Source organism: Alexandromys fortis, unplaced genomic scaffold (assembly GCF_014885135.2).
Source record: "Alexandromys fortis isolate MF-2015 unplaced genomic scaffold, M_Fortis_MF-2015_v1.1 scaffold_85, whole genome shotgun sequence".
Lineage (NCBI taxonomy): Eukaryota > Metazoa > Chordata > Mammalia > Rodentia > Cricetidae > Alexandromys > Alexandromys fortis.
Window position 1 is genome coordinate 5,848,141 of NW_026067975.1, and position 13,958 is coordinate 5,862,098.

The following is a 13,958-nucleotide window of genomic DNA, read 5'->3' on the forward strand; positions in this document are numbered from 1 at the left end:
CCTTGAAGGTGAGGTTGTCTGGAACACTAGAAGTTAATCTCTAATATATGTGTGACAAATCTCACAAGTCCAGCTACTAGCAGTTAAGGACTGATTATTTGAGTTGTGAAGGGGGTGTTTTTATTTTTGGCCTTTTGTCTCTGTAATTAATATTTTTACAAATGTAGACAGATGCCTCCCATATCAGGACAAGGCTGATGACCTCCGTTGAGATAGGACTCTTCCCCGAATTAAACAGAAAAACTTGTTGACAACCTAAAGACCAGTCTCAAGTAAAACGACAAAGAACACCTCTAAATACACGCTAGAAAATGGAAGACCGGTCTCCTTGTTAAAAGACGCGCGGAAAAATAACCCTAAACCCCTACCAGCCTGCAGGCAAACCCTACTGAGCTACGGTTTACCTCTCCAGCCAGAGTCCCTTCCTTGCCCCTGGGCCCACTTTCACTTTCCAGGCCTCTAGGACACCTTTCTCAACCTCTAGCCCACGTCTCTAACCTCAGATTCCTCTTTCCCGGACTTCCGAATTTTTGTGTCCTGCGAGGGCCACAGATCCTCTTAGGACAGATAGAGCTTACCGTCGTTAAGCAGCAAATCCTGGAACCCGCAGAGGCGCTGCTCTCCTGACCCCTCTGTGAAAAGCAAGGGTGCTGCACTCCACTAAAGGGGGGGGGGGGGAGAAAAGCTCCCTGAAGTGACTCAGCTGCGGGTGCCTAAGGTTTTGTTTTCCTGAGTTTTGCGTATAAAATGATTTCCTTTCCCCACCGGAAAGTTACGCCCCTGTACTCTAGGTAAAGTTCAACCAAACAGAGCTGAGCTCTGGGGCCCTTACTGCCCCTCCCGCTCCTAGCTCTGGGCTAGAAGTGATCTGGTCTGTGCACTTTTCTGAAACTCTAAGAGAACTCATGGAATTTACTTTACTCTGACCTCCACTGCTTTCTTCAGACTCTGGGACTCAGGAATGCTTTCGCTACTTCTCTGTTTAGATTTGCTTTGCTTAGTTTATTTGTCTGGGGATGGGAGAGTTTGAGTATTTATCCCAGAAGCCCTCAAATCCCCAAGTTCCCCAGAGTACTTGTAGGGGCCACCATAACCAAACAATTCTGTTTTTCTAAAGAATTGGTGTTTTTGTCATTGAAGAACCCAGTAATATGAAGAAGTGTACCGTTTTACCCAATCCTCATATTTCCCACTGATAGCTGCTTTCACTCTGCCTTGCATTCTCTCAGATAAGGAAAAGACAACGCAAACATCTTGAATTAACACCCTGTAATGAGAGACTGTAAACCCCAACTCTTGGAATGCACTCCCCGAAGGGGTCGCACATCCACAGAGCTGCACTGTCCTAGGAGCCCCTCTTACCCTAGGTCATAAGTCTCAACTCCAGGAACCATACTGCCCAGAGGCTGAAAATCCTGCACCCCTACACATGGCCCTTCTCTGTGAAAGGATATTCGATGCCCCTTCTTGTGGTCCTGGCTAATCAGGTTTTGTTCCCCACGGTGCTTGCTTTTTTTTTTTTTTTTTTTTTTTTTTTTTAAATAAAGTTGCTTCTGGTTTATATGAAAGACTCCTGGAGTGAGGAGACTTTCACTCAAGTCTAGGGATAACACAACCCCCCAGGAACTCACGAGAGACTGTCCTTGCTACAGTCACACGAGGTTTATTGATAGGACATAAACCAGTGCACTGGGGCCAAAACTCATTTACCACACACAGGGGTAGAGGGTTCCACCCTGAGTAGCTGGGAGAAGGGGTACTTAAGGGAAGAAACCATAACCCAATAACCCAAAGGGGATAGGGAGGGCGTCATTGGAAAATTCTGAAAATACTAGTGATAATCACAAGGGGTAACTCCCTGTTTCTCAAGATTGTAATCTAACTTTATGGTCAGCTAGTTCCTGGATTAGAGTCACTGAACCAGCTAACCTAGATTTTTAGTTCTTTCTCTCTGGTAGATTTTTTTTGGCGCTACTCTTTCTGCTAGAGGGGTCTGAATTTATCCAGGTTTTTCATATAGACTTTGGTGATCTGCTCCCTGTCATTTGCACATTTCCAGGACCCAACAGTCATAATCACGAGAAAGCTGTTGTTGGGATGAATGGGTCTCTCTGACATGGAGTCTCCCCATAATTGTAATGGGTCTGGAGTCACTCAAAGATAGATTCAACATGACCATGAATTCATTTTAATAAGAGGAGGATTTATTAAATGCTGGTGTTGGATACTCTTGGCGACAGGATTATAGCTTCTAGTCATATCAACCTAGTCCAAAACCACAAGATTACATGTATTTTGTCTACTTGTAGGCAGAGTCCAATTTTAACATAGTACGTATTGCAGTTGTCCTAGTCTTTGAGCAAAGTAAGTAAGTTTGATTACAAGGGCAGAAATAGTTCAGACTTACTGTTGAGTCTCAAACACAGGACAAAGCTGAGATTCTATTACCATATCAAAGCAGACGCTGGCCATTAGGATCTTTCTTCATCCCTCATCTCTCAGGGTATAACTGACATACTCCTTAAACTTCTCCAGACGGTTATCTGAGCTGCTCTTCCCTATATAATCCAACCATTTTTGTTACCTGGTCCATTCTTTGGTCTACCCTTTACCTCTTGGCTAGTCTCTTAGCCCAGGCTGCCCCTCTTGGTTGGCAGCCCCTATATCCTCCCCTTTCTCTTCACTTGGCCCAGCTCAGCCTAGCCCTGTTCACTACGAACTCTTTCAGATGTCTCTGCCTCTGGCTGGTGCTTCCCCTCTTATCTATAAAAAACCTTCTCCAACATATCAAGGAGCAGCCAGAACATTTTTATTTCTTTTTATTCACGTATGACCTCCTATCTTGCTAGAACAGCAAAATTTACTGCTGAATGGGGGTGGGGGGAACTAGACTGCAAAGGTACAGCCTGTACAAGCTAGGGACTTACATGCTAGAGGCATTTTTTTTTTTACTTGTTTGGTGTTTTAACCATAGTAAGTCTAAACTTTAAATGTAACTGTTTACCATCACAGTTCTTGTTAAGTCCACTAAGTAATTGTGGGCTGTTTTTCCTATTTCCTTTTACTCCTCCCCATAGAAAATGACTACAGAATTCTTTTAATTTCTAAACAGATAAAAATTCTAGAGAGGGGCTCCTAGTTAGAGTCCCTGACTGGCTCACAGAGGGAGCAAGGTCAATGAGTACATAATAGAGGTGGCAAACTTCCAAAGGGCTATTTTCTTTCTCACCCGCCTGACCCAAAACAAAATCCTGGCAGCTTAAAACAAGGGACTGGGGGCCATTTTCTCTTATTGTGAGAGCCAAAGTTACATTTTGAGTTTTAATTGCTTTGCCTTAGAGATCGTGAAACAAAAATCCCTCTGATCAGAGAGCCCAAGGACAGACATTGCCTGAAATGCAAGAGGCTGTAGGTCAAGGGTGGTAATAAGTCATGCGTTTCTACTCCCTAAACAAGTTTGTTTGACCCGTCTGCACTGGCTGTGCTTGATCACACATGGGCGGGAGGTTTACAGGCAGGAAATATCCAGGCTGTACGCCTGCCCCTGATTGAACCTGATAGGACATACTTAAGCCTCTACAAACTGTGACTTGAGCCACTTTTCTGGAAAACCAGAGATGAACATGGCCAGAATTCATCCACCTGGCCAGTATTTAATTAATACTTGCTTCAAATTTGGCTTTAAATTGTGGTAGTGGTCCTAGTCTCGAATGGTGGGATTTAACACTATCCTTAGGCCCCCTGCTTATGAACTTGCTTAACAAGTTCAAAGCCTAAGCAGAACTTGTTTACTCAGCAGTTGTGGGCCAGTCCTTCTTCCTGTCTTTCTTCAAACTGACAAACCCTTAATTAGGAAAGAAGGACTCTTTAGAGACTTAAAACACCTAGGCCTTGGGAGGAGAGTGGGTTTTTGACTTCCTGAGTTCCCCCCTCTCCATTTTGGAGTATCTTTTCCTCCTTATGTCTGCTAGAACTCTGTGTTTTCCTTACCCCCAATAACCAGCAGCCTTTTCTCAAAGGCTGATTCTGCCTGCTGTGCTTGAGTTTTCTCTCTGGCTACCTGTCTGTTTAGTTTTTTAACTGACATTGAAAATGAACCCCATGAAGGTGCCTAGCTGGTGACACTAGTCTGTAGCAATGGGACAGATTTTACTCCATAAAGAGTAAGTCATACCCTTAACTAAATTGAGAGATCACATGTCATTTGGAAATGAAAGCCATGCCAAGGATATAGTGGAATTGGTAGAGGGCACAGTGTAACGGTCTGTCCTGTCCCTTTAAGAGACAAGCCCTGCCCATTCCTTTCCCTGTCCACCAAGGCAAGTGGATCTTCTGCTTCCAGCCTGAGCTTTCCCCCCCCATCTCTTTCCTGAAAAGGTAGCTCCTCCTCTTTCCCCCCACTTTTCTCTCTCTGCCTTTCTCTGCTCTCCCAGCTTCTCTCCTTCCCTTTTCCCCCTCCATAATCCACTAAATAAATACCCACTTTCTCTGCATGGCATGTCTATCTGTGTCAGTCTCTCACCTGCCACATCTCCCTCCACATGAAACTGGTCTCTTACACACCTGGGACCCCCAGAGACCTCAGGTGGTGGGACCAGCTGCCCCTTATGGTCTCCCACCCATTGCTGCCCTAAACCACCTGCAGTGGCCCACTGCTGCCTCTGGGAGAACTGCACCACAGTCTTTTACCTTTGCACATAGCTCTCCAAAAGGCTCCAAGTTCCACCCTCAACACCCCAGATGTTAGGAATATTTCCTAATGCGAGCTCTCTGCTGACACAAAAATTCCCAATCAAGCCAAATCAAAACTGTGAGGAGCCATTTCCCCCCTAAAAATCATTTCAGGAACCATCACCCTGGGGAGTCTGCAGAGAACCCCACACCCATAATTATGTTAAGAATCGTTCTGTTGACAGAACCTGCCCCACACCCAATTAGCTGTTATCTGTTAGCGGAACCCGCCTCACATTCCAGCTATCCAGGGAACTAGGTGTGGCAACTCTTGACTTCTTGGCCTACCTGACTGAACGTAACCTCCTGGCCTACGTGACCTGGACCACGTGACAAGAGTCCAGGCCCCTATGCCCCCCCCCATTCCTTACCCTATATAAACTGTAACCCATCCCTAATAAACGGAGGCTGTGACAAACAGCATGGCCTCCTCCTTGTTTCCTAGCCCATTTCTCCGTGACCCTGGAATAACTGATTGCAGGGTGGGTTACAACCCCTAGACTGAGTAACCCACTCAAACGCAATCGACACAAAACAAGCCGAATTAAGAAATATTCAGGTTTAATGGGAGATCTGTGCTCTTGGGTGTCCCCAAGGGGGAACCTGAAAGCTGCAGAAATGCGACCCCCCCCCCCCCGCTCCCGCCAAGGAAGAAAGGGAGACCACGTGTTCCTCTTTTGGGGAATCACTTATATACCCTGGGGAGTGTTCCTGACCCTATCCCCAGGGGGTCAGGACCTGGTCTGGAATTTGGAGTCCAGATCAGGCCTGGGGGCTGGGATAGATGCCAGGGGCAGAAGCCTACGCTCCCAACCTGACATCAGAGATGGGGAAAACTAAGCGAGGGTGTAGTGAAACCATGCAACTAGATTACTCTGTGGGTAGGTAAAAGATTTATAGAAAAATCAAACTGCTGGATCTGTCTCTGGGTAATTAGAACTGCAAATGGCAGAAAGAACCTTGCAGTTAAAGGACACAGGTAGCAGCAGGTGGAGGGAAGCATGAGACACAGAACAGCCTGGGAATTAGAGCAGGGCAGAGGGAAAAGAGAACTCTAACAGCCTAGGAGCGAGATGGGGACTTTGATCATTTGCAGGATCCTTTGGGCTAATCAGGAACTACAGGATCATTGAGGAGGTGGATTGTCGTGAGCCACCTTTTTGAGGTGACTCCTGCCGCAATCCTAGCCACAGCGGGTTTGTACGTTCCAGGGTAGGGGGCATGAGGATTAGAAATGTTAGATATGAAGAACAGAGATAAGAAAGAAACACAGAGACACAGGATAGTACCAGAAAGGCAACCCAGCACATACTGAATGCTGAATTTTTAGTTCTGAGTTCGTCCATATACTTCTATGTCCCAATAGAGAAGGAGGGAAAAGAAGGCAAAAGACTGCTTTAACAGGTGACAAAGGACAACCAGAACAGTTCCTTGCTCCAATCCTGAGACATCAAGCCATTAATTCCAAAGTAAAGTATTTGATGTCTGGAGCAGTGAGCCCACCTTAGACTAAATGTAGGCAGCCTCTCCCTAAGTCAAACCTCCTATTTCAAAAGAAGGAGCAGAAGTATTCTCTGACCTTTGGTCAGGGTGAGACAGATCTATCTCTGTAGGCCATCTTAATGTCCAAAACACCAAGTAACCACACCCTAGGTCAGGATCTCTTGTTTTGTAGCCACACCTATTGTTAACAACTTTGAAATAGAAAATAAATAAACAAACAAAGAAAAAAAAAACCTCCTCAGATTCTATGACCTTCAGACAAGGTGAAATAGCCTCACCTCTGTGTGTGCCCCCACAGGGAAATAATTGCTTTTCCTGTCACGATTTCTCAGGAACGAGGCCTTTAGGTTTCTGTGTACCCCTAGCAATCCGACTGTTAACTGGGTCAGAGTCCAGCCTAAGCTGGCTCCATCCACACTGTCATTTAGAACGTCTCCAGCAGCACTGCCATTTGTAGGTCCACTTTGGACCTAACAAAAACAAGTTAAAATAGATCTATACGTTTTTATTTGGGGCATTTGACTATTATTGTAATCCATAACTGTTGAGGTTTATATATGTTCTATTTATTGAACATCTGAGTAGTAACCAATTTTTCCTAGAAATATTAGAATATAGGAGCTAAACATTCTATGAGAAAATATTTTCAACATTGTGCCACTATGAATTTTTTTTAAGTCCTTATAATGAGTCTTCCTTGGGCAGAAAATTGTGACTTCCTTTATTCATTGGAAGCCATTTCTGGGTTGTCAATAAAAGTCTTATCAGGTGTGGTGTGGTGGCACAAGCCTTTAATCCCAGCACTCAGGGAGCAAAAGCAGAAGAATCTCTGTGATTTCAAAGAGCTTGATCTATATAGCAAGTTCTAGAATAGCAAGGGCTACATTATGAGACCTTGTCCCCAAAAGGCACAAAGGGCACATATATGTATGTATATATACATACATACATATATATACACACACATATATACACACATACATATATGGTATTAATATTATATATTGAACTCTATTATCACTATGTAATGAAAATATTATTGGTAGAAAAGTATATAAATAGAATTACATAACTAAGCTGAATTTCTAAAGAGGGAAAGAAAACAGTTATTGTTTCCTTAATAATAACTATACTGAGTAATAGTTAATTCTAAGGTAAAGGAAACAGAAACTTTTTAAGGCTTTAAATAGTATTTATAACATCAAGTCTTTTGTATAAATTATAATTACATTTAATATGTAATTTTCATCTTAAATTACAATAACATTTAAGTTTTTATAAAATACAAAATAAATCAAAGATTGTAAGTCAAAGCATTTTTCTTAGACAATCTCATTTCTATGTGTAAACATTCATATATTTTCTCACTAATTCACAGTGTACACTTTAAGGATGTATAAAAACAAATAAATGACAAAAGTATAGAAAATAAACTATAATTCGAAAGCACAATTGTACAACAGAAGTATAGGCATCATAGGTTAATCGACACAGTTATTTCAATAAAGAAAAAAAGCCATGTGTGTTCTTTAGATAGTATCCACCAGAATGAAGTCCTTAAATCTCTTGAGGAATCTCAAGAAACTACTGCCACACTCCTGCTCTTTGGTCCTCATTTCCAGTTTTTTCAAAAAACATGAAATCCTGAATAAGACAAAAAAAAAAAAAAAAAAGAAAGAAAGAAAAGAGTTTTTAACAACCAGAGAACAATCCCCACATACAAAGGGAAGGTATAAAAACTCAGCAGCATCAGAACAGTGGGAAAATACAGCCATGCCAGCTCTGCCTTCCCCTCTCCCTCTCAATTGCAATCATTTCACCCCTTCTGCCTTTGCTCTGCTCCAGACCAGCTTCATTAATGTCCTGATGAATTCTCCAGACACCATTTTTTCATAACTCGCCCCACACACACACCGAATTATTTTTTCTTGCTCCCTCAACTTTTGCTAGTCCTTTCTAGGAATGGAATGTCTCTAGCAACATGAGTTCCAGGTTCAGCATTTGACCTGGGGCTGCTGCAGCATCTCAGCAGGAGGGGTGCAGCTCACTGGCCCTGGGTCAGCAGCTCTCTCCTGAACAGGCTCACTGTCTCCCCTGACCGTTTTGTCCTGTGCGGGTCTAACCTGACATTTCCTCCATGAGTCCTATCAAATCATGGAGACTTTATTTCTTGGATCTCTTTTATTTTCCTTTCCCCTTCTAGCCATTTGCTAATCGCTTGGCTCGAACAACTGCAGTGCCACTTCCTCTCACGTCACCAGTATTTCACACAGTTACCAGGATTTATCTTTGTAAGGCTGGATTTCCAACAAGTTTGCCTAATTTTAAATGAACAAGTTAATTAAATTCTTCATGACCTTGTCTGTGCCCCCCCCCAAAAAAAAGCTGCCATTTTCCCCCAAAGCACCAATTTTGAATCTTAGAATAACTCTAAGCCCTGAGACCTCTGTCTAATGGGCAAACAGTCTCCTCAGTCAACTGTGCTAGAGTGTGCCCAGTGTCATCTTAAATGGAATTTCAGACCAAGTTGAATGGTGAGTACTGATATAAAAACTTGTTCATTTCATAGGCCATTTTGGAATACAAAAATTTGGTGAGTGATTTTGGAATGATGCTTAGAAAGCCACCAATAAAGAGGACCAGTGGGAACAGACTTACGATGAGGAAACACGCTCCAAGCATCACAGCCTTCATCTTCACATCAAGGTCTAGTGGGAACTGAATCCCAAAGTTATCTGCGTCTGTGAAGGCCTCTCTCACTAAACCAGACCACTGCTTAGAAATTTTGCCAACTACAGATTCTTCATCTAGAGATTTGAGCTGCAGAGCAAAAATAAAAGTCATAAGCATGTACAAAAACTAAACAGCAGACATGCTTCCAAAGTTGCGATTCAATAAAACAAATATTGCGTTAAATTATATAAGCTGTAGGTCCTTATAACTACCAATTGTATACTGATAAAACTAACAGACAATTGGAACAGACAATTCAAATTCTTACACTTAAGGCAAAACAAATTTCAATAGAAAAACCCTTTAATACCTCACTGATACACTGTCTAGATTATTTCTATTATTGGGGAAATAATAGAACTGCTGTTCAAATGCCACTTCAAGAAGCTTTGCTTTCTTGTAGGCTGGATAGTTTAAATTGGGTAGAGGCTCACTGCCTCCCGTGGGTGGTACGCAGTGCAGGGCATGAGACGAAAAAGCCAAGAAAGATTAGCTGTGAGTGGAAGGGACCAGTGAGAAGCTCTAGGGAAGGCTCCCAGGGCAAAGGTGGGGTAGGACTTGATAACAAGTGGGGAGTAAAAAATTGCAAGAAGTGTGTGGAATCAGATTTCCAGTGTGAAAAAGGTTCTGATTTGGGGGCTCTGTTGGAGGAAAGCCCAGGGCCAAATTTACAGAAGAATGGGTAGGACACAAACTAAAGCAACTCCACAGAGGGCACGTGGATGCTCACCAAAATATATACACACAGGCTTGAGTCAAAGCAGGAGGAGATATGTCTTTTCCAAACCTACAAAATGTATCAAAGAAGGGAGCAGCCTCCTTTAAATCCCTTGCCTCAGACAGAATCTACCAAGCAAACATGGGGACATTCAGAGGCAGTCAACATCGTGGTGTGGCTGGAGGAGGATGGCACCTTACATGCTCTGATATTTATCTCTAACATGAATGAAAAGTCATAAACCATTGCTCATAGAGTAGTTCTTTCATTCCACATCCACACTGGGCAGAGTGCACTTTCTCTTCCTTGATAACTAGGTTTTCTCCTACGTCTAATTTGAGGACAGGGAGTGGCAGATGACTTGAGAGTTTGCCAAGGCTAACTTGCTTGGCCTTGATGAGCATCCAATGAGCAGTATCACCCACTGAGCTGCTGTGGGTACAGTTTTGGGACACACTTTCCTTGAGCAGATGGGAGGTCACTTCCTGTTCCACGTGAGAGCCATCGACATGAGCTTCCATCAATGCACAGAAACTCGGATGGACAAAAGGCCATGATGTGAGCATGGTGATATCAGTTTGAAGTCATGAACCATTAGAGTTGTATCAGATATGACACGGTGATAAGCTGCTCTAAAGCAAATGCTCTTTTGTAACCTCTTAGTACTCCACGAACAATAGCTGTATAGTCAGGCATAGGGCGACAGAAACCAAGACTGACAATACTGGAGTTACAAACCAGTAATTAGCAAGTGCAATGATATGGGAGTGTCATATATCAATCTGTTGATTTCATTGGTTAAGTAATAAACACACTGATGGAGGAAGGTAATTGGTTAATTATAATAAACCAACTGCTTGGCCTCATAGCTTAGAACATAGGTGGGTGGAATAAACAGAATAGGATGCTGGGCGGAAGAGGAAGTGAGGTCAGACTCTGCTCTGCTCCCAGAGACTCGACAGCTCTGCGCTCTGGAGCAGAGACGCCATGCTCAGCTCTCCCAGGCAACTCCAACCCAGAATGGACATAGGCTAGAATCTTCCCGGTAAGCGCACCTTGGGGTGCTTACACACATCATTAGAAATGGGCTAGTCCAGGTGCGAGAGTTAGCCTAGAAGAGGCTAGAGAGAAATGGGTCAAGCAGTTAAATGAATACAGTTGGTGGGGTGTTATTTTGGGCATGAGCTAGCCAAGCGGCCGGGGTGTTGGGGACGCAGCCCCGCCGCTCATATTTCAACAGTGCAAAATGATTTTTACCATTCATACATTCCTGTTATAGTGTGTATTGTATAAATCAAGAAAACTAAATGTTTTAAAAGAAACATTAGTAAAATAGAAAACTATGATAATATCCCATGTCCCTCTCAAAAGATCTTGTTCTCTATTAATCCTTCCCTTAATGAAGTAGTGAGATGAAATGAAATAAAAGCTGCAGAGGTCATATGACTGCTTTAGAATAATGGTTTCTTAACCTGTGGGTCTTGATCCCTACGGAAGTACAATGTCACAGGGGTTTTATATCAGATATCCTGTATATCATATATTATAGTACAATTCATAACAGTAGCAAAATTACAGTTATGAAGTAGCAACAAAATAATTTTATGGTTGGGGTCAGCACAATGCGAGGAACTGTATTAAAGGGTAGCAGCGTCAGGAAGGTTGAGAACCACTGGGCTTATGTATCAAGGCTCCTTGGTCATCCGTGAGAGAGCAGAAGAGTGGGTGTCTGACTGAGGTTTTAATGCTTCATGGAAGACCTTGTGGAGGGCATGCAGGAAGATGGAACACATCCAGGCAGGAAAGAGCAGGACAGCCTGAGGGTAGTTCACTCTACTGGAAATGGGGCGTAATTTACACCTTATAAATATTATTTCTGGGACCTCCCATTTGATATTTCCGGAACCACTGTTGACTACAGGCAGCCGAACCTGTGAAAAGTAAAACCTTGAAAAGATAAAAACTTTTAAACTAATCACATTGAAACTGTCACTAATAACGCATTAATCTACATTTTTGGTTTTTAGCATCCATGTAAGAAGGTGGCATAGGGAAAGTGCACCCTGCATTCTTGGTCAGAACTCTAAAAATCAAAAGTGCACACTTTCCATAGAACAGCAGAACAAGGGAAAAAGAAAGAGCCTAGGAAACCCACTTTGTTGGCTTGGCTGCTCTTCTATTTAAAAAGTGTGACACAAAGTATAGAGATACAGAATTTAGTGTGTTTGTGTGTGTATACTGTGTGTGTAGCTGTTCTATGTATGTGCACATCAGCATGCATTTGTGTGGAAGCCACATCTTTAGACACAGGGTTTACTGCTTGCAATCTTATTTTTGAGCCTGAGTCTTCAACTGCTGATGCAGCTCAGCAGCAAGCCCCAGGAGTCTTTTGTCTCCATCTCCCCAGCAGTGGAACATAGGCATGTGCCTCTATGCCATGCTTTGCACTCAGATGCTGCAGATCCAAACACAGAATATTACACCTGTACAGCAAGCACCTGGTCAACTGGGCTATCTCCTCACCAAAACATACAAAGATTTTAAATGGTAGATTTTTTTTATTACTTTTCTTTCCTTCTTTTTTGCCCCCACTCTCTGCTTTTTATCTACACAGACCTTTAATCAGAGTAACCGTTAATCATTAATCAGATGAGCACACATCAGTTCCCACTATTTAGGTAATGCAGTAGGAACATCCTATAGGAATATATTCTTTTCATGTCAGGAAAGCACATCCTAGGAACATTGTGATATTTCTTACCTCAAAGTCAATGTCTGAACAGCAGGTGCACACGACACATGGACCAACAATTTTGAGAACATCCTCCTTCTTCTCATTTTGAAGAGTGAACTTTGGCAGACAAGGGTGCCAGTTCTGAGTCACATAACCTACGGGCACACCAGGAGGAGCTTGGATTTCTATCTACAAAAACAAGAGTGCATGCTGAATGGAGCCATAGCCATACCACACAGGGTTAATGGATTCTGGAAAACTCTGTTGCTCTCCTCTCATTTGATATGGAAACTCCACACTGACCTCCTGGAGGCAGCAGGGAAAGCAGCAGCTACTGCATCTCAGGGGTCTCTCCAGAGTCATGACCTCTTGGCCCAGATTGTCCAGGATCCTCAAGGTGAAAGGTCTAGATGGTCCACAGCAGTTCCGAGTGCAGCAGTCAGTATCTTCCACAGCAAAATAAACTCTCTGCCCGAGGCTGTTCTTGATTTCATATTTGTTATTTGTTTCAAAGCCTGTTAAGACTGAAAGCACACAGGGGAAGTCCCATTCACCACTTTGTTGGGAACAGCGACTCTCTCCTAGCAATGGGAAGGGTGCCCGAGATTGCAGGAGCAGCAGGAAGTGAGACACAAGCAGTGGAGAGATGCTCTGGACCAGAACACTTAGGACATCGCAGTAGGAAAGGAGAAGAACATTAAGGTAAGAAGGAAAGACGGAAGACATCCGTATGCGAGACTTCCTCAGGGATGAAGCTGCATGTCCACCTCCATGGACTGTATCACAAAGGAGCTTCAGTATCTGTGAGGTGCAGTGCTGAGGGGGAAGGTGGGGCTAAATGTGTGCATAAACGCCCAGTCATCTCTTTTGGAAGAGTTTAGCTTTAGGGATTACAGAGTGATTGCTATGTTTATAGTCTATGAATTGAATCCATGGTTCGTGGTATATATACATACTTTTCCCTGCCATTTGAACAAAAGCAACGAGAAGGATTCTTCTAAAAGCACAGCTGTGAAAAAGGAGAGTGAAAACCAAAGTGAATCTGCAAAGGACATTGGGCCAGGGAATAAATAATGTTTAGCTCAGAAATAAATTCAAACTGGAAAGGAGGTGTTAGATAAGAGGCATGGTGCTTAGTAGCCACCCCTTCAATGCACAGCCTACAAAGGTTATGCTATCACGGGCGAACAGAGTGATGCTAAGTCCTCCCACCCACAGAGCTTCAAGTGATGGGCCTTGCTGTTCTAACTCTCACACTGGGATCTTCTCTTTCTGTCCAGCTAGGAAGAGAGAATAGATGTCCTTCCTTGTTCATAGCCCTCTGATCCTAGAGTCACGGTTCATTAGAAATATGTCCAGAACCACAAGTAATTATTTAAAATTTGTAGAAGCTCAAATACCATATGCTATCTATGTGCAAGGACTTTTGGGCATCTGGAGATGACCTTTGTCATGGTGAACTCATTGAAGTGTCTTTGGTGGGGCTGAGACAGTCCCTGAACCCTGCATTCACGGGAATTTCTCTCAACACTTGGCTGT

At 43.2% G+C, this 13,958-nt stretch overlaps 1 protein-coding gene across 7 annotated transcripts in view; it reads right to left on the minus strand.

Annotated features, from left to right (window-relative positions):
• LOC126510612 (phospholipid scramblase 1) overlaps positions 1 to 13,958 on the minus strand; it is a 52,937-nt gene that overhangs the window by 23,016 nt on the left and 15,963 nt on the right. For 2 of the 7 annotated variants that reach the window (XM_050157249.1, XM_050157248.1), the window contains 3 exons: positions 12,723 to 12,943; positions 12,447 to 12,608; positions 10,836 to 11,616 (listed from right to left, as the gene is read on the minus strand). The exons of 1 other annotated variant lie outside the window; for it this stretch is intronic. In XM_050157249.1, coding sequence (XP_050013206.1) covers positions 11,371 to 11,616; positions 12,447 to 12,608; positions 12,723 to 12,943 — 629 coding nt within the window. In that variant the 3' untranslated portion in view covers positions 10,836 to 11,370. Of the gene's footprint in view, positions 1 to 578; positions 7,879 to 8,892; positions 9,055 to 10,835; positions 11,617 to 12,446; positions 12,609 to 12,722; positions 12,944 to 13,958 lie in introns of those variants that run through there. 4 more of the 7 variants (XM_050157250.1, XM_050157254.1, XM_050157253.1 and 1 more) reach the window with 4 other exon arrangements.